Consider the following 20,374-nt stretch of genomic DNA (forward strand, 5'->3'; position numbering starts at 1 on the left):
GCCCACTCCTAACTGCTAGAAGAGGTACCCTATGCAATAGGAACGATGTTCAGCGAGAAAGGGGAAGGAATTATTGACACATGCTGGGACATGGGTGAGTCTCAAAGCTACTGTGCTAACGTGAAGGGAGCCAGAAAAAAAAAGACCACGTGTTGTGGGATTCCATTTTATGAAATGTCCGGAGTAGGCAAATCCATAGAGACAGAAAGTAGATTAGAGGTTGCCAAGGACTTGGGGGGAAGAGGGGTGCAGGAGGGGAAGACGGAGAGGCTGACTGCTAATGGGCAAGAGGTTCTGGAGTGATGGAAATGCTCTGAACTTAGATGTGGTGATGGGGGCACAAGTCTGCAAATCTGGTGAAGGCACTGAACTGTACACTTGATATTGGTGAATTGTATGGCAAGTAAGTAACATTTCAATAAAGCTGTTAAAAATCAAGGTATAAAAAGGGCCTGGGTGTGGATGGGTGGAACCACGTGCAGGGAAAGCCTCAGAAGGCACTCTCAATCAAGCAGTGGGAAGGGAAGCTGGGTGGTGACCTTCACCAGGGCTGGTCTGAAAGAGGGATTGGGGGGACGGGGTGGGGGGCAAGCTGGATGGAAGCTAAAAAAACAATCAGAAAGAGAGGCAGTGGGGACAGCTCGTACAAACGCCACTCCATGTGGATTTTAGCTACAAAAGAAGGGTTATGGAGTTGAAGCTGGAGGGCAAAACAGATGAGAGGCTTTTTTTTTTACGAAGACAGGAATGACTCAACTGTTCTTACAGGCTCTGTCAGGAATCAGGATCTCAGGAAGCAAGATGATGTCAGAGCAGGAGCTCCAGAGTGGACAGGGTGGGGCCAAGGACACAGGAAGCAGTCATGAGGCCAAGGTGAGGGGACTACCAAGGCCAAACACAGAGAAGGGAACCCAAAAGCACACAGAGCATCTTCTATGCATTAGGGCTCCACAGGGGCGGTCGTAAGTCCTTTCCTAATTCTCAGTTATAAAGCCAATGTTATGTATGCACCTTGCGGGCACTTTATAAGGTCCTGCTTTAAGCAAACTCTAGTACATTTCTATAGAAAACCTGCCTCTTCAGGTCAATTCACACCTTAGCAAATGTGGAACCTTTCCCTTCAGACTCAATGGTGATAGTGTGGGTGCGGCGCAGGAGAATCTGATCAATATCTTCTTCGCAGAACTTAGACCCTTCATCCTCCTCATCCATGAGGGCACCATAGGCCCCTTTTCGGAGCAGATCCTCTATTTCTTTCTTGGAAAGTTGCTGTACCTGTTTTAGTGAGATATTTAAAGTCATTTAGAATGGGAAAATGTTTGTAGACAAAACAAATGCCTCATTGTACTCAAGGAGGAATTTTTTATTTTTTGGAAGACTTAATTCTTTGAGAGAGAGAGAGAGAGTGCGTGCGAGAGGAAGACCACAAGCGGGGAGGGAGAGGGAGGATGCAGACTGAGGCCTGACGTGGGGCTGGATCCTGAGACCCTGAGATCACGACTGCAGCCACAGGCAGAGCCACCCCGGCACCTCTCAAGGAGGATAACCTGGACCCATAAAAAGGACAGTGTGGCAGGGACGCCCGGGTGGCTCAGTCGCTAAGCGGCTGCCTTCCGCTCAGGTCACGATCCCAGGGTGCTGGGATGGAGCATGGCATCGGGCTCCTTGCTCAGCGGGGAGCCTGCTTCTCCCTCTGCCATGCCCCCTGCTCGTGTTCCTGCTCTCGCTCAGTCTCTCTGTCAAATAAAGAAATAAAATCTTTAAAAAAAAAAAAAAAGACACTGTAACAAAACAGGCTGAAAAAAGTGAGGCTGGAAAGTGATTCGCTGCCAGATCACTTCTTCCCATTAGCTAAGCCAGGCTAAGGAGAGCCCGAAGAGCGGCAGGGCCCAGGCCAGCGCGTTACCCCGTTGGCGGCGCTCTCTCTCCCACTCATGGACTGCAGCACAGCTTTATCCAGGCCGAGCTTCAGACTCGCCTTGTCGAACATTTCCCTCTCGTAAGAATTCCTCGTAATCAGCCTGTAGATTTTCACAGATTTGCTCTGTCCTATCCTATGACATCTAGCCTGAGCCTGGAAGAAAAAGAAAACGAATGGCTACCGAAGAAAGAAAAGACTCACGTGCCCGTTTCCAGGGCCCCCGTTCCCACACGCAGAGGCGCAGTCCAGAAGGTTCACACACTAAGAAATCATTCGGGCATTATCAAGGCAGTGACTACTAGTTGGTTCATTTGCCTGATGATTGGACAGCACCTGAGTGGTAACCATCCATCTTTACTGGTTTGACTAGGGAGTTTTCATCACAGTGGAAGGACTTTGGAAAAAAAAAAAAAAAAAGGCATCCAGGGATGATTCTGTTGTGTGTTTACCTGGAGATCATTCTGGGGATTCCAGTCGGAATCGAAGATGATGCAGGTATCAGCAGCAGTAAGATTAATGCCTAAACCTCCTGCCCTTGTGCACAGGAGGAAAACAAACCGGTCAGAATCAGGTTTGGAGAATCGGTCGATAGCTGCCTGGCGGAGATTTCCTCTCACTCTGCCGTCGATCCTCTCATACGGGTACCTGGAAAACGTCAGGATTAACCAGGAAGCCAGGCACAGGCACGTGACTAGGGCGAGCTTGTTTCTTTTCGTAAAGCGAGTATTACAACATAGGATATACATTACCGAGAAATCATCTCAGAGCAGACAGGTTTTAATGGTAGTTTGGCATATAATTGGTGGAAACCTCAAAAATTAAGTTCTACTTTACTTCCTTGCTAGTAAAATAACAAGTCTAAAAACATCTGACATCTCTAGCAGTCAAATAACAAACGATTCTGCTTTTTGGTGAGACCCACTCTCCCCTAGCCAAAAGAAAGAAGTGGGAAACGAAATGGCCGTCCAAAGTACGCAGAGTCCTACTGCAGTCACCGCATGCAGTGACCAGGCCCTGTACCCTGACGATCTTCAGAGAGGGGTATGACACAGCTCCCCCCTCCTTCCCCTCTGTTATGAATGTCACTTCGAGGTGAGCCACTTGGAGCCCCATGAAAGGTCATTTTTTATTTCCTTTTTATTCTTACGGCACAGTGGCCTCACCGTCTCTGAATGAGGTAGTCCTCCAGTATGTCCAAGCAGCGCACCATCTGGGAAAAGATAAGCACCCTGTGGCCACCAGCCTTCAGTTTTGGCAGCAGCTTGTCAATCAGCACTAGCTTGCCAGCAGCCTGGATCATCGCCTGGAGCTGAAAATCTGGAGAGTCGGCATTGTGTGTTTCTTTAAACTCTTCCAAAATTTTCTCTTCAGCACCTGCAGAGATTGGACAGCATAACGTGAATACTGTAAAAGGTTTTTATTACTAAAAACAATGAACTTGCTTTCAAAACCCACTGCTAACTACAGGAACCAGAATGCCACACTCGTGCTTATGAACATGAATCCGGCCACTTACTAGAAGTCAGGTCTACAACAAAACCACGGAAGTATAAAAGGGATCAAAGTTTTAAGCACAACACATTTAAACATTTGGGGGGGGGGAAACCCACATTTTCCAACAAACAAATGTTTGCTGTCTGTAGAAACTGAATTTCAACAACAGACTGTCAAGCCAGAAGTGGCAGAAACAAGCCAAGGGCCAGATACCTACAGAAAATTTGGAACTCAATCGCTAAAGAAATGAAGAACTGTTTACTAGCTGAATATAAACACAAACAACAAAATCTGTTCTGAAGCTAAGAAACAAGGGAATCGCGTTCTAATAATGACGGTGTCGGGGCAGTAATTTTTGTATATAATCGCATGTAAATACAGCCCAAAGGAGGGCAACAAAAGGAAATTCCTTTCTCAGGATAATTCTTAGGGATTTTGGGGGGGGGGGCGGTGGAGTTTCTGAACACACATCTTCTGTTGCAATCTCTAAACCCCCACTCCACATTCATTCTCATCTGGCAGTTTCATGAGATACAAAAACTCTATCTTGAAGTAGCCAGAGCTTTTCAAGCGTTTCAAAAACAAGAGCAGGAAACGACCTTGTCTCACATAAGGCTTCTATGCTTAGCCCTTTCTCCTAGCCTCCTGCAGAACTCTGCTTGAGGCAGAGACGCCTCAAGAGAATGACATCGCCAGGGAAGAAGCGCTTATGCCCGCCGCCCCATTCCCCAAACACACCCAGGCTAAGCTCCCTTCAACTGCTTAGCTGCTGAGCTTAGAACATGGGGGCCCCCTGGTCTGGCCGCCTCCCTCTGGGGAGTTAATCAGGCCAGGGCTGCTGTGCTCAGCGCCTCTCCAGAAAGAGGGGGGGAGGGGTGTCACCTATTCTTTAGGAAAAACAAACAAATCCACCTAATGCAACTGGTTCCCAGCCTTAGACTGTGCCAGAGTGTAAACTACTCTTCTTACCACCAGTTTGAAACATGTGTGAACTAACAACACACGAGAGGAGTACGTGGAAGTCTCGGACGGGGCTTACAGGCTAGGTGAGGGAGACCACACAGCCCGTAGGAACTGCCACCAGCAGCAGCGGAAGGAAGGAAGGCACCGTCCTATTTCCACTCAAAGGGCACCTGTGCAAATTCAGTTACAGCACGGCCATACGCGGAAATACAGCTTGTTAATTATTAATCAACAAAGACTCTCCCTGAGAACAGATTAAAGTCACTTAATGCCCTTACCCAGGCACTAAGGCCTCTGCAAAGCACACTGTTCCTTGGGAGGAAGGTGGCCGGGCTGAGAAGGCCAGCCGGGTTGGCATCGCTAGTGCCTCGCTCCCTCTTCTGCAGGAGTAAGAGGCTAACTAACACTCAAGACCCTCCTCCACGTGGGGAGAAGAGGGAACAGGTTTTAATGAGGAAAAGGTAAAAACAAAATGCTGTGGAAGAGCATTAATAGGAAAGTTCTTGAATAAAGAATATTCTTGAATAAAGCTGAATCATATTTTTCTAAACATGAAATGCAGAAATCTAGGTTCTGGATTCAGGACAAGGTGGCCCTCAGGAGACAGGGAAATAGGTTTAAGTGTATATATTACGGTATGTCTTTTTAAAAAATTTGTTCATGTGCAAGACAGTGTAAGTGCTTTACAACTCAGAAATAGATTTTACTCCTGGTATTTGGGCAGTTATTTTTTTGTCTATGTGAAAATTCTAACTCAGAATCAGTATATTAGTTTAAAACAAGCTAAGGGTCAATGAAGTCTTCAAAAATGAAATAATCATTTGACAAGATAAATACCAGACATTAGAATATTTGAGTAAAAAACTGAAAATACAAATAATTTCTCAAATTAGCAGAGAAATATTTTTCATTTTAAATTTATTCAGAGATAAGAAAAATAACTTCTTTGCTTTTTGACTGCTACTAATAATTTCTCATCTTATAAAGAACAGTCAAAACTAAAATACATTTGTTCTTACATGACAAAAGCTACTGCTGAAACTCAATCCAGCTCTTTGCTATGAATTTGAGGTTCTTTTTTTTTTTTTTTTTAAAGATTTTATTTTATTTATTTGACAGAGAGAGATCACAGTAGACAGAGAGGCAGGCAGAGAGAGAGAGACGGAAGCAGGCTCCCTGCTAAGCAGAGAGCCCGATTCAGGACTCGATCCCAGGACCCTGAGATCATGACCTGAGCCGAAGGCAGCGGCTTAACCACTGAGCCACCCAGGCGCCCTTGAATTTGAGGTTCTTAAAACCGCAGCCAGTTTTAAAGATATCAGCAAACAGATTTCCTATAGGATTCTCCTAGCACTATACTTATTATAGACAAATTAAAGGAAAGAAAGTCGGGGAAGGTGATGATGGAAAGCAATTTCTACCTTTCGATGTCATAGCCAAAGTGCCCAAGTTTACCAATTATTTACCTTGATGTTAGATTTCTAAATATCAGTGTGAAAATTAACCGGAAATAGGTTATCACAAGCCAAAATACTTTGTTCACACTGTCCTAAATTATTGTTCATGCTATATTTCAAAATGTGTGTGTGTGTGTGGGGGGGCAGATATCAAAGACAACTTGAAACCAGCATGGAAGTCTTCTCACTAAACAGATGGTCATGGTGAGGACAGGAACTGCAATGTTTGCTAGCTTTCACGAGAAGTTATTATCTAGCCAATGTCATCCAGCCACAAACAAGGTATTATTGTCTTTTGAAGATTACCAGGAAAACAGTTACAGTTTTCTATCTGAAATTCATTCCATCATGCAAGCTTTGGCTGGTTTTCTTTCTGTCTGCTCTTCTCTGTAACTCCTCCGGCCCCCAGCAATGACAACAAATGACCCTTAGGGGACCTTGACCAAGTTTCCGACATCACTTGCACTCTCACACCAGGAACTTAAAACTGGATGTTCCATTCTACTGAAGTAAAGCAGCAGCTGCAGACACTTACAAGTGCTCACAGAGCACCCCAAACACTGTGCTAAGCACTTAAGACATCAACCCACATTTAAAATATTACTCGGTTTGTGTTCTACTGTCATTTCTAATTTTCTTCCTTCTGCTTTGCTTACATTACCACAGGTTACCAACTTGCACGTATAGTCGCTTCCACTTTTCACAGTTACAGAGTGTGTCGTGCTTTCCTGGAATGAACCTGAGCTTGGCTGGGGCCGCCTGACCCTGCCACCGCCCGTATAAATGTCAACGTAAACTGCCACACTGAAAATACCCTTGAACTGGCTCGATACATGTGTGGAGAGCCAGCACGTCGGTATACGTTCTGCTCCAGACTGCAGATGAAAATGGGCGATAGGGCCATGGAGCAACCTCGGTGAACCCCAACATCCAGGTTAAGTTATCTAGGCAGTTGTAATGCCTAATGTGGATACATGTGCACCCTAATACCAGGGTGCACATGTATCTTTAAATTACGACTTCTCAAGTAAGGGCATATTTTGGGCTTCACAGACACTTCATCACCTAGAGAGGCAGAAACACTGACCCCAAGGTATGATCAATTAGGACAATGGCCACAGACCCAAGTCTCACAAGTCCTAAAAGACTCCAGGTAAACCAAGAAGTATAGCAGATGACCCTGCAGAGCAATCAGCCAAGGAAAGGACCCACCAGCTGTGCTGGGGAGGGGACGGGGCGAGGGGGACCAGACGCAAAACTCCTCCCTGACGTGTTCAATGCGGGTGACTAGTATGTAAGCAGACAAGGCAGACGTGACAAAACTGTCGGCCACCCGAGGTCAGCCCTCTCACACGCGTCCTGCAGCGGCATTTCAGCTCTTCTGCGACGGCTCTCGCTTCCCCCTTGGAGGCTACTCTTCCTCATTTTCTTTTTAGCAAACATTAAATGCAAGCGTGTGTGTGTGTCACATAAGCACAGGCATTGTACTCACACCACCAGTCACCCTAGGCGCCAACCCCAGCTCCCGAGCTCAGGCACAGGCTGGTTGACGCTCCCTGTAATGGCCTCACGGGCTCCTAAACACGTGGTGCTTGGCAGGACCGCTGCTGGCAGCAGCAAGCACGGAATCACCACGCACAGCACTCTCTATGGAAGACAGAGCTAAAAGCACAACATCGTAGCAGGGCATTCATCGATGTCACACCACGGCAGTGACCACAGAGGCAGCGCTGAGGTGGTCTTGCAGGGGTGGGCCACTCTGTCATCTCATAATAGGAACTTGTGGGGCTGAGGTGGCTGACAGGTGTGTCCCTCAGGAACAGGGGGTCAAAGATCAAGAACTCTTTAAATTAGCTGTCCTTGAACTTCATGGACTGTGAACCAATCTTTGTTCCTACTCCCCTGCAAGGGAACCTAATTGCACACAAACACCGCAACGTGGCGGGCCAGCCCCCTTCTTTAACTTGTATGAGCTCCGGCCACGACAGCAGGCAGCAAGAGCCTCCGAGCAGGTCTTTCAGCTTATATGTCTTTCCCTACTCCCTCCCACCTGTTTTATACGATGCTGCCAGATCAAGCATCCTGAATCATTTCTCAGCTCAAACACAAGCCCCGGTTCTCCAGGGCCTGCAGACGAAAGCCCAAATCCCATGGCCCGGCCTTTGAGGCTTGCCACAGCAGGGTCTCAGTATGTGCCTGACGTTCACTGCCCCACTGTTTCTGACACGGACTTTACACTTTGGGCAAGTTCCCCTTTGCTTTCCTGTCTCTTTGTCTTTGCTCATGTTATTACATCAGCCTCAATGCCCTTCCTTTTTCTGACCCTGACTAGCAAACTCCTTCCCACCCCCATGGGACTGTCTCAGTGCCACTGCTTTCCCTGTGGCTTCTCTCGTCTCCATCGCTGACAAGCCTGAGCCTCCTGTATCCTCCAGAGTGTCCCACACATCCCAGGCATGCAATGTTTACCCTTTTAATGATTTTGGGAAGTATACAATATAGGTTTTTACCCAAATCAGTTACGTGACACTGTCAATTCAGTTAAGAAAACAGGAAGACCATAACGTACCCATCAGTAACAGAAACAAACTGTTATCAAAGTTTTAAAATGATCTCTCCTTCCTAGGGAATAGGTCCTAGAGGTCTCTAGACCGAAATTCCCTCCTGCCAAAGACTCCAGACAGCTGACAGCTGCCTTCTCACACCAGTTCCTCTTCAACTTCACTGATTCACACACACACACACACACACACACAGCAAATAAGTCTCCGCTGAGGCCAATCTCTCGTTAACTGTTAGCACTTCTGATGATTTTTAGGCATTAGTACCAACACCTCCTTCCGAGGGGTGAGACACGGAGGCAGAGAAGTTGGAGAATGGTGTGCTGAGGCCCTGTGGCAGAGCTCAGCAGGGGCAATGGTCCCTCACTCGCAGCCACCAGAGAAGGAGGGGTCAGGAAGAACAGGAAGTTGGTGAAACCCGTGCTGAGGCGACAGGATCCAGTAACGACCACAACGCATCGAATCCTCCGTTGGGAGGGGGGAGAGGATTTCTGGAGTCGCCCAAACGCGTCCACCGGTGCCACGGCTCACCGTTAATAAGGTACGGATGATTGCAGCACTTCCGTAGCTCCATCATAGTGTTTAAAAGGTTAGGGACGTTAGCTTGACCACCACCTTTGGAGAGAAATGTGAAATTCTTCTCCAGGATGGCTCGGTAATATTTCTTCTGAATGTTTGTTAGCTCAACTTCAATAATAGTTTCTTCTTTGGGGGCCAAGTTCTTTTCCACATCCTCCTTGAGACGTCGCAACATCATTGGCTTTAGAATAGCCTGGAGTTTCTGCACCTAAAAAAGGACCTTAGGTCAATGCCGGTTTCGTGATTCGCTTGCATACTTTAACATGAAAAATCAGGATTATTTTATTCACTTAGCATCGGTTTTTATTTGTCAAAGCCCGGTAAGGGCACGAAGGCACTAATCTCCCAGCTTTCATGACAGAGGGGCATGAAGGTCGAATGAGGTCATGTTAGGTGGCCTATTTCAGCTGCCTGGGGGCCTGAACAGCCAGAAGAAAAGAACCCAACAGTAGAAAAGAACCCAACTGATTCACCAAACTTTCCCTTCTGTGTGTCTTAAGCCACAGGGATGATGAGGAAGAGGGAAGAGGTGATCTCATGGGACATGGGAGTGCTAGGCTTCAGGTTCCTCCCACTCTGGAAAGAGCTAACAGAATGAGTAGGCCAAGAGTTCGCTAGTCCCTGCATCAATAAGCAGAGATGTCGCTCTCTGATTCCCATTTCTACTGACTGGCAATAGGATATATAGCAGATAAGATCATTTTTATCTTAAGAAAGCAAAAACCAAAACAAAACAGACTTCGCTCTGAACTAAACTAGGAGGCTTCAGACAGTAAACTGTAGAGGGGCGGACATAAAGACCAAGACCAAAACTACAAGCATATCTGTTTCAAAACCAGTATAATAATAAATATTCCCATAACTCCTAGGATGTATAAAATAACTATTTGCTTTTCATACACAAACTTCATTTATTTATCACAGAAATCTTTTCAAGTAGTTTAAATGAAAATATGTAGACAAGAAAAGTAAGCAATGTGGCCAAGCATACACAGCTAAAAAATAAAGTTAGAATCCCAAAACTCGAGGAGGCAGATAACTACAAATTCCCATGCCTTCTAACACTGTGCTCAGAAGTATACACAGCAGGGGCGCCTGGGTGACTCAGTCAGTTAAGCCTCTGCCTTCATCTCAGGTCATGATCTCAGAGTCCTGGGATCGAGCCCTGCATCAGACCCCCCGCTTAGCAGTGAGCCTGCTTCTCCCCAAATAACTAAAATCTTAAAGAAAGAAAAAAAAGTACACAAAGCAAAATCATTGACCTGAATAGCACGGCAGTCTCTGAAAATTGAACATGAACAGGTAAGTAACCTCTCCCAACAAATTCCAACTGCCCTTCTTGAGGGCAAAGAGACAAACAAGAAAACCTCCGTAATGAAGACTTGGAACGTTCAAGGAAAGGAGATACAAAGCTCACTTGACTTGACTTTTTCTAAGAAGCTAAACAGCAATGCTTTGCCATTTCATGGGTTAACCTTCAGTTACATGACTCAAGTACAAAGTAGACATGATGAGTACCTGTTCTTCTGTTTTCAGATCACCAAATTCTTGCATAAAGGTGGTTTCTGAAGGGAAGCGACTCGGTTCCAAGAAATGCAGCAAGCTGAAGAGCTCTTCCACGGTGTTCTGGAGAGGCGTCCCCGTCAGCAGCACTTTGTGTTCCTGCAGGTGCGCAAGGAAGGCAACTGAACAGAAAGTTTCCTAAAACGAAACCTTCTCCCCTGGGGCGCCTGGGACGCTCAGTCAATCAAGTGCCCAACTCCTGATTTTGGCTCGGATCGTGATCTCGGGCACGCGGGTTCAGGCCCCAGACGGGCTCCGTGCGTAGAGAGGACTCTGCTTGAGATTCTCGCCCTCTCCCTTCCCTCTCTGCCCTGATCGCACACATGCTCTCTCTATCTCTCTCAAATGAATGAAATGTTTAAAAATAAATAAATGAAACCAAAACCTCTCTCTAGATATCCTTTTCCCACATCTCATGAATGCTCCCTCAGCATCCACCATTCGTAAAGGTAGAGGGCACAAAGGCAGAGACACGAGAAAATCATGGACCCTGCTTCAGACAGACTCACGGCGTGGGCCCTCTAGAACGCGGCAGACCCCATAAACACGCCACACCATTTCATTTCTTCCTGGGGTTATTAGGTCAACATTTTAGAGCCACGGCTTTGCGAGTCTCCTGGGTCCCAATGCTTTTTTCTCCACCAAAGTTTTTTTTCCTAAAGTCCCTAGACTCCGAGAACGCGCACATGCCTCTTTCTCTTCTCCCCATCCGCTTCCTGCATGACTCACTCTGGAGACAAAAGAAGTTCTTCTACATGCAACAGCATATGAAAAACTATTTTGTTCTGCAAAAATTTCAAACTAGTGAAGAGGTCAGCTTGGTTTTAAATACCACAATCACTTTTTTTTTTTTTTTTAAAGCAGATGCTATTTCTAACTTTGTTTCTTTGAACCAAGTTGGGTTATTTCTTTAAGATAATTCTTCCTGTTTACGAGCTCTTGCTCTAACTTTCCTTATGCATCTGTATCCTCGTCTTTGTATTTTTTTTTTATCCAACACAGAGGAGCTATTTCTCAGTGACCAGTTTTAACAATGGTGAGTTTATTAATCTTAAGGATCTTATTATTTAGTATTTTGTTTGGCCACTTGATACATAGTACAGCAAATAAAACTATTTCAGAAAGTGACCCTACCTTCTAGTAGGTTCAAATTATTCGAACTTAACGTGCAATCTGACAAGACCTGGTTGCCGACTAGAGAATATATGCTCAGTAAATACGAGATAAGTGATGTAAGGAGGGTAAAAACACACTCATTTTTGTAATATCCACCATATCTTTTATGTCAAGGAAGTTCTCTGAAAGTAAGGTAAAGCAGTTCAGTTTACTTTTCTTTCTCCTCTTCTCCCTTTTGAATAAAGATGTCTCTCAGGAAGATATACAGACCAAAGTCATCTTCAGACTCACTAAATTCACAAAGAGTAAGGAGTCTGCAAATCAGTTCATGGTTTTCTAATATAGGGGTGTGTGGATGGCTCAGTCAGTTAAGTGTCCAACTCTAGATTTCAGCTCAGGTCATGATCTCAGGGTTGTGAGATCCAGGCCTGCATTGGGCTCCATGCTGGCTGTGGAGTCTGCTTAAGATTCTTCCTCTCCCTCTTTCTCTGCACCCACCCCCCTCTCAAAAAAAAAAAAAAAAAAAAAGAGAGATGATATTCTAATATATAACCATACTGGTGGGTAACATGGGCCATAGTCTCTGACATACTTTGGTTTTAAATTACCTTATCAAAGAATTTTTTTAAACTGTCACAGACTCAGGAAAGAGCTATATTGATACTAAAGACTAATCTCACAATTTTCTCCTATCCCTTATGATTGAATTAAATCCTTAACCTCTAAACAAATACTTCAGAAAAAACCTTTTTAAGTTACTCATTTCAAAATAAGTGTACCTGAAAAAAGGAAAGGGGTTCTTTTTTTTTTTTTTTAAGTTGAACAGCAGACTTAAAGTCATAATTCCGAGATTAAGACCTGAGCAGAGATCAAGAGCTGGCCACAACCAACTGAGCAACCCAGACGTCCCAAGAGGGACTCCTTTTTTACGCTGCTTTCCCTCAAGGGCTGTTGAAAGCCAGTTATCCCAAATGATTACACACAAGACATTTTCATACGGTTACATATGAGTAGTGGAATAAAACCAGGTTTCCGTTTGAAAGTGACTGTGGAATAACACGTGGTGAATACACAGAGTGTCACGCAACATCATGTAAGAGACTCGGACCAGCAAGCTTCTCACCTCCAAGCTCAACTATGTCAGCAAATATGCTTTTGGCTTGAAAACATTACCATTCTTTTTAGCTCTGCTGGAGTGATGACCATTTAATTTCATTTCAGCAGACTGCTTAATTTGTATGAGACCTCCTGACAATGACGAGATAATAGAATCAATGAAGAACTCCTACCACCTCCAGAGAATCCCCTCCTTGTCACCGAGGGACAAGGAGACAGCTCTGCTTTCCGGAGCTCCTGTGGAGGATGGTGGAGACCACAATTGTCCCTCTACAGATCATCTTCACAAGCATTTCCTTTGCAATGGGAGAGCTGAAGACACTCAGTGGCCCTCTCTTTCTGAGAATGCACTTAGAACACGACCCTCCTCAAGCCCATCTTCATCCTCACTGAGTCCTAGTGCGGGAAACAGCGGTCCCTTCCGACCTCCTCTGCAGCTGGTAAACTTACTGGTTGTTATTCTTGCCGTGACTAATTCCAGGAAAGAAGAATAAGAAATGGCCAGTGTATAAGTTCTCATGGTGTTTACTGTAGGTAAGGACTTAAAGGCCAACCAATGAGTTCTTCAGAACTAGACAAATACAACTGCATTCTAATTCAAAACAACCATACTGTGTTCCATCTTGAAAACATCTCCTCTAAGATTCTTGATCATCAGAAAAACTATTATTTTGTTCATCTGCTTATCATAGATTCCCAGTGGGTGAGCCAAGAATGAGTTAGAGGTATGCAAGTCCTTGAGGCAGCCAGCAGGGCTGAGAGTCAGGATCCCAGGGCCAGTCACCTGCGGCCATGGGCAGCATTCTCAGCTTGCCCCACGAGGACATACTGTAATGTACACACAGAACATTACCACTTTCTAGATGTGCCATTATGTGAAAAAAAAGGGAACACTGCAGTATGTAACAGAAAAATTATCTGGATAAGAAATTCTATCCATTAATGAAGGGTTACTAATAAACAACAGAAAATCATTTCGCGTCTCCCAATGACAATCAGACCATATGATGTTGAAGCATTTAACTCATCTGTATGCACCAATGGAAGATAGTTTGCAGTTAGAATCGACTCCCTGGGAGCACAGAAACTAATAATAGGAAACAACTTAGATAAGCTTAGGTAACTATTTAAGCCTTCAGAAAATAGTACTGTCTTTTCTATGGACCACTGTGAAGATGGGTCCCTACTCAGGTAGCCATAGAGTACCTCACCAACGCTCACATTTGCCTGCAAACGTTAAAGCTCAGGTGCTGCCCAGAAAGACCAAATACAGTTGCAGAGTTTCTCTTTTCCACATGCTCACCTATGTCTTCAAGACTAGTCAGTGTCTCTTAAGTGCTCTCCTTTCTTTTGTGGACTGGTCACCAATAAAAACTGATTTGAGAAAGGTCTTAGGATGGGAAATCCCATCCTTAAGAGAATAATTCAGTCCGACTTTTTCCCTTTAAATAAAACTAGATTTTGTTTTTAATTAAAAGAATCGCTGGCTAATGAATAAAAGAAATTGCTTCAAAGAACCAGCTGCAACAGAAAGCTTTTAAGTGTTTTTTTTTGGTGGCACCAGTCTTCAGTAAAAAAATTTATAGCCACGAACGTATAGAATGTTCTTCCCATCTCAAACTCTCAATTAACAAGAGATCAAATTAATCTACAGAAGTCAACATCAAAGAGATTTTAAAATCTTTTGCACTTTTTAAAAACTCAGCAAAACATCCAAGACATACTGAATGACAGTAACATAGCTTTTAAAATGTACATTAAAAATGAAAACAAGTGATCAAAACCCACCTTGCAAACTACAGAGAACAAAGAAGTCTGAGGATGACTGAAGTCATTTCTGCCAGGAAACCAAACACACAGAAGCATGGAACAGAAAATCAAACAAATCCTAACACCTCTACATTATCCCATAACGCTCCTACCAAAAACAATCCAGAAAAATCTCATCAGGAAAACCTGACCACCTCTTAGGAAGCAGGGAGAGGATGGGGTAAGTGTGGCGTAAAACTCCAGATCAAATTCAAGGTCTTAAAATGCCCCAAACTTCTACACATCTCTGTGAACTTGACCAATGCCAGGTATTAACCCGTGCAAAAAACTTGCACCTACAAGTCCTACCGGATCCAATGTGTCAAAACCACTGAGCCCTAGAATATAGCTTCACTATAACCACTGGGACAAAGCCTGGCCTACCAGTTTATGAAATGGCAATATTTATTAATAAAAGGCAAAAGCAAATATTTGAAACTCACTTCAGAGAAAGCATCCTGACTATCCCCTACTGTAACTGTGCAAAGTCACCAGCCAACAACATAAGAATCAAGAATGGCAGCAACTTCTGAGAAACTAAAAGCTCGGGAGGACGTATCACCATATTGGACAGGCTTGGCAAACACAGGTATCAGTCACATTCAGAGCAGTGGGAACACTGAGTCAGTAACGATTCTATGCGGGTTCAATGGAGTCATCAAGACGATCACTGACCAAGTCCATCATCTTCAGCCCCTCCAGCAGCTTGCAGTTCCTATTCTTCAGCCTGTGGGCTTCATCAATGACTACACAGCGCCATGGAATATTTCGCAGCTCAGGACAATCCGTCAAAATCATCTCAAATGTAGTGATGATGGCATGAAACTTATAGGACCCCTTTATCACTCGACCCTATGAGAACAGTTCTAAATTATTATTTGGGATTAGAGATTGCATTAACTTTGATTAATAAATAGCATAAAACAGATGTATTTATCTTTTGGGGACATCTTTATTTTACGTAACACCTGTATTTTTTTTTTCAGGTGTTTGGCAGGGGAGCTTTAAAAACTTTTTCCTTTATAAAGAAATCTGAAATTTGCTAGTAAAATTTCCTACCTAATTTCCCTACAGATCTCATGTAATAAAGTGCCATGAAGTGTGGTCATTCCAGTTATAGCCTACAGACCCCAAAGAGGTCAAAAGCCAAGGGGATTAAGTACTAAGGTAGCTTTTAAAAACTTTACTACTGTTTTAAACCTTTTTTTTTTTCTTGTAACTTAATTTTGACTATTGAAGTACTAAAATGAAAAAAAAAATTCACTTAGGGTAGAACTTTTAACTATCTCTCAAATGTAGAGATAAATACTAAAACAGATTTCAATTATTTTTCTCCTTGAAGTATTTAACTGTAGATTTTATACTTAAAGCAAAACTATAAAACAAAACTCTGTCCTATTACCAGTAATATGACTTCTCCTTATCACCTACAGCTTAAAACTATGTTGGCAGATACTATTCTTCCCTGTCATTTACAATGCTTTACTGTCGGAATCCTAGAATGACTGTATACAGGCAATAAAAATAAGTAAAAAATTGTACCAAGTGCTCCGAAGAGGGCAGAAGCTCTTCCCTTTGGGTATATTTCACTCATTGCATGCCTAGTAATTTTTACTTCTAGTAATAGTTTAACAAAATATTCTTTCCACTTATATTTAATAACACCATTTTTTGTTTAGCTTTTCTTAGGCTTGCAAAATAAAACCAATTAGCATATCAAAACATTAAATGATAAATATTTCATTTATTCTGATCAGATAATCTGAATGACCAAAGCTATACAAATTAGCCATACTTACAAGATGTGAAAATATAACACAACTGGGTAAGCAATCTAGAGCAAATTTCTCAATTTTGTAAAATCTAGACCTTCCCCCAAAATGTCATAGACCATTTTACTATCCAGTACCTTGAAATGTATATAACAGGCATAAAGTATACCACTTGTGACATTTTACCTGGGGATCTTTGAAGTACATTTCATACAACTGAATGGTCCGACGACTAGCTTGACTCCCATGATACACAACCACGTTCAACTCTGTCCAGGTACGGAACTCCCTTTCCCAGTTGGGGATTGTGGACAATGGGGCAATTACTAAAAAAGGGCCATGGATTCCTTTCAAATATATCTCATAGAGAAATGTAATGGACTGGATAGTTTTTCCCAAACCCATTTCATCTGCTAAAATGCAGTTTCGCCTTTGGGAAGGAAATAAAACACAAAAAGTTTAGTAAGCACAAATATTAGACACTGCTTTCTTTTCACAAAATACATACTACTATAATCACAAATGCATATCTCAAATGTTCTCTTAGTTCGACCAAATACATTTCTTTTTCAACAAAATCCTCTAAGGCATAAAAATCATTTCTACATACTTCTATTAATATCTCTCCATTAATGTTTGTCAGATAAATATGAAGCATACTTCCAATCCTAGCTGTTTTTCATCATTCTTTTTAGACATTAAAGTGTGACATTACTTGATCAATATTTTCAGTGACTACAAAAGAGAACAGCTACAGGCCTTCATACAGGTGAAGAAAAACGTGCTGTACATACATGTTGTACCAATTGAAAAGTAGCCAGTTTACTCCCTCCAACTGGTATTCCCTGAGTTTGTTATTGTTTTTGTACTCCCTGGAACTCTCCGATTTCTTCCAATCATCAGCAGGAGGTCGCTCCTGTTTCAAATATAGTAAATCCCATTAGTGGTTTCTCTAAGGCCACACCACAGTAGGCTATTTTCAAATTAAATCCTTCACCGTTAGCCAAGTCTTACCACACGCTCTGTTTCTGGCTCCCTGGACATTAGTTTCTCAAACTCTTCGATCTTCGCTTGATCTATGTCCTGCCTTAGCTCCCAAGTGCTGTCTTCATACGGCAGGGAGCACCACTTCACCAGGTAGTGAGTCACCGGCTGGGCCAGATTGGAATAAATTAGAATTGGATTCACTGGACGGAAGCACACACACACACACACACACACACACACACACCCCTACTTCCTGATAGATACTACACCCCAGCAACAGTGAGACTGAATTGGGAGAAGTTTATTTAAAACTGCGACCATAACACAGTCATCCCTAGTTAAATCGTAACAAGTGTAAACTGGAAATAATATTACTGGGTATCATGAGAACCAGCTAATTTTTATCTAATTCACTGCTATGTTGAAAAGCCAAAAAATATGAAGAAATGGCCAGGAAATAACACAGCTGAATTTTAAGCCTTATTTTATCTGTGCAAAATCATTTATCAGGTGTCTGATTCAGACTTATATGGTAAATCATCATAGTATGTTTACAATACTGGCTAGTTTCTTAAGGAATGAGAAACAAGCTTATTACCATCTCTGCCTTTTTCTTAAAGAGATAAGTATTACTTGTATTCAATCACATTAAAATAAAGTCTTTGAGGGGTGCCTGGCAGGCTCAGTCGGAAGAGCAGGCAACTCTTGATCTTGGGGATGTCAATTTGGGCCCCATGTTGACTGTAGAGATTACATAATTGAAACTTTAAAAAACAAACAAATAAATAATAAAGTGAGCTCTTGTAGACTGGAAAACAAAAGATTTTGGGTAATGCAGATCAACAGGATCTCCTTTGTCTTTCCTCTAGAAAATACTTGGGTTGTCAAGCATTCACTTCAAGATTAAGGTACTCTGACCTGGTAGTGATGTTAAAAACATTCACTGTACTACATAAATATGCGATAAAACAATTTTCTTTTAAGTACGGCCAAGTAAAGCTAGAAAAGTAAACATCACATTACAGATATGGTCCTTAAAAAATCATGGACTTCATGACACAGAGTTTGGGGGGGGGGGGAGGAAGCTCACTGCAGACTCTCACTAGATAAGCAAGATCTAAACATTTTATATAAAACTAACTTTACTTGAAGAAGCCAGGAATGACAGAACTCATGGTGGTGCATACATCATTACTGAGACAGTAAGCTCAGGCACTAGACTCGTCCTCACTTTTACCGCCCTAATCAACCATCCTTACAACCTCACAGAGTTTTGCAAAGCAACATGAGAAATGCCAAGATCTCATAAAGAGAATTATTTTACGTTGTCCTCTGTGCAGTACATTAAATGAGGTTCATCAGCTTCACTAAGGATGTACAATGTTAAGTAACATTAAATTCCATTCTGCTACATCTTACAGCACTCTTAATTATGTATGGGAAATCTGAGCTTCATTCTGGGTTTATACTAACCCGTACTGAATTCTTCTTTATTGATCACATTCTGAAATCATGTAAAATGCCGATGTATTTGGTTCATATTGAAAACTGATTTCTTTTAAAAGCTCTCACAGTAAACAAAGAACACATTTAGCACTATTATTAGGTCATAAAACTAACAGTCAATAAGTTTCAGTTAAATTTAGACCAACTGTATCACGATCCAAGGCTCTGACCAGGACGAGATCTAGGATTCTATAATCACTCTCTGTAAACACACATAAGCCGTCTGAGTCACTGCCCCCTAATACAAATGATCTTCTGTTACCTCTCCCCGCTCATCTGTGCTACGTGCAAAGTCCATTATCCGGTCAACCTCCACATAATCTGGATTAAAAAGCTCATCTTCAATCTGCACCAAAGGACAAAAAAGTTAAAATGTTTATTTAATTCCTGAGAGTAAACGTTATTTCACTTTTCACCAGACAATAATATTTTGGGTCACAGCAAAATAAAACTGATATTTGGCAAATTCTATTATATTAATTGAAATGCTACAATTTAGCAAAATCATTCCCCATGAGGAAATCAGACTTCTCAGACTTTGTTAACTGGGTCTTTTAATTACTGTGTGAAACCTTTTTACTGTGAGAGAATGTTTAAGAATATTTTAAATGAAGTGTGAAATTACAATTCACTAATGAGCAATCCAAAAGGCTTATGGCATGCACTGCATTTAGCATTCTCGAAACTATGCTTGCAATAAAGACTCGGAGCCATGCACAGTAAGTGCGATTGGAGTCTCTGAACTGCTGGAGTTGTCTGAGGCCTTCTAGCATCATTTACAGAATGCTATTCCAAAGCTAAGAACACTGAAACCAGTGAATTTCCTATTTTAGTGTGAACAGTTTAGTGGGTCTGGTCATCTTTGCCTATCAATATTAGTACCTCATTTGAATATAGTCTTATCATTAATCTAAGCATTCTAATGATTTATTTGAAAATAGAGCATCTGGCTAAAAATATTAAGGCTAAAGAAATGAGGCTTAAATAATTGGGTTATTTAGCCAACGCATTAACAATCTTTATAAAAGTATAGTAATACTAACTTGCTTGCAAGTTATCGCCTATAAAATAATAAAGTAACAGAATATGGCTCAAAGAGAAATTACAGACTATGCCATACTTTAAAGAAGTCAGAGTCAGGCCAGTCAGAAAACAGAAGACATATTCATCAGTACCATAACTGCAATTAAAAGGCTTCTGCAAGACATATTAGAAGTCACTTAGACACTGTTCATATCCTCTAAATTATAGGTTGAAAAGATAAGCTGTTTGGTCACAGTCGGCTCAAGGATAGCAAACATTCTCTGGGCTACTGTGTCCATTTAAAACATCTGGTTTGGGTCCTTTGAACTCTGAATTATGAAAAAAAGAATTAGGAATACAAAAATGTGTTTCAAATGCCTCGGGCCCTTACACAGCGTTGATTAGTAAGGCAAAAAATTCAGTTCATTTAAAATGTTAATGTACTAATGCACTGGCTTTGTCAAAAGCTTTTAGGTTCAGGCACACAACATGTATGCATTATTCATA

The 20,374-nt window shown here is 42.4% G+C and overlaps 1 protein-coding gene and 1 long non-coding RNA gene across 14 annotated transcripts in view; one reads left to right on the forward strand and one right to left on the reverse strand.

Moving 5' to 3' along the window:
• The window catches only part of CHD7 (chromodomain helicase DNA binding protein 7), a 186,911-nt gene that overhangs the window by 28,409 nt on the left and 138,128 nt on the right, over positions 1-20,374 (reverse strand). For all 13 annotated transcript variants that reach the window (XM_082719361.1, XM_082719359.1, XM_082719360.1 and 10 more), the window contains 11 exons: positions 19,107-19,190; positions 17,366-17,503; positions 17,146-17,267; positions 16,538-16,781; positions 15,255-15,431; positions 10,494-10,637; positions 8,928-9,183; positions 3,085-3,295; positions 2,371-2,566; positions 1,907-2,074; positions 1,096-1,275 (listed from right to left, as the gene is read on the reverse strand). In XM_082719361.1, the coding sequence (XP_082575487.1) occupies positions 1,096-1,275; positions 1,907-2,074; positions 2,371-2,566; positions 3,085-3,295; positions 8,928-9,183; positions 10,494-10,637; positions 15,255-15,431; positions 16,538-16,781; positions 17,146-17,267; positions 17,366-17,503; positions 19,107-19,190 (1,920 nt within the window). The remainder of the gene's footprint in view (positions 1-1,095; positions 1,276-1,906; positions 2,075-2,370; positions 2,567-3,084; positions 3,296-8,927; positions 9,184-10,493; positions 10,638-15,254; positions 15,432-16,537; positions 16,782-17,145; positions 17,268-17,365; positions 17,504-19,106; positions 19,191-20,374) is intronic.
• LOC309858991 lies at positions 8,574-10,922 on the forward strand. The gene is made up of 2 exons (XR_014308479.1): positions 8,574-8,937; positions 10,512-10,922. It is a non-coding gene; the product is annotated as an uncharacterized lncRNA (long non-coding RNA).

This window comes from Mustela nivalis (assembly GCF_964662115.1).
Source record: "Mustela nivalis genome assembly, chromosome: 2".
Classification (NCBI taxonomy): Eukaryota; Metazoa; Chordata; class Mammalia; order Carnivora; family Mustelidae; genus Mustela; species Mustela nivalis.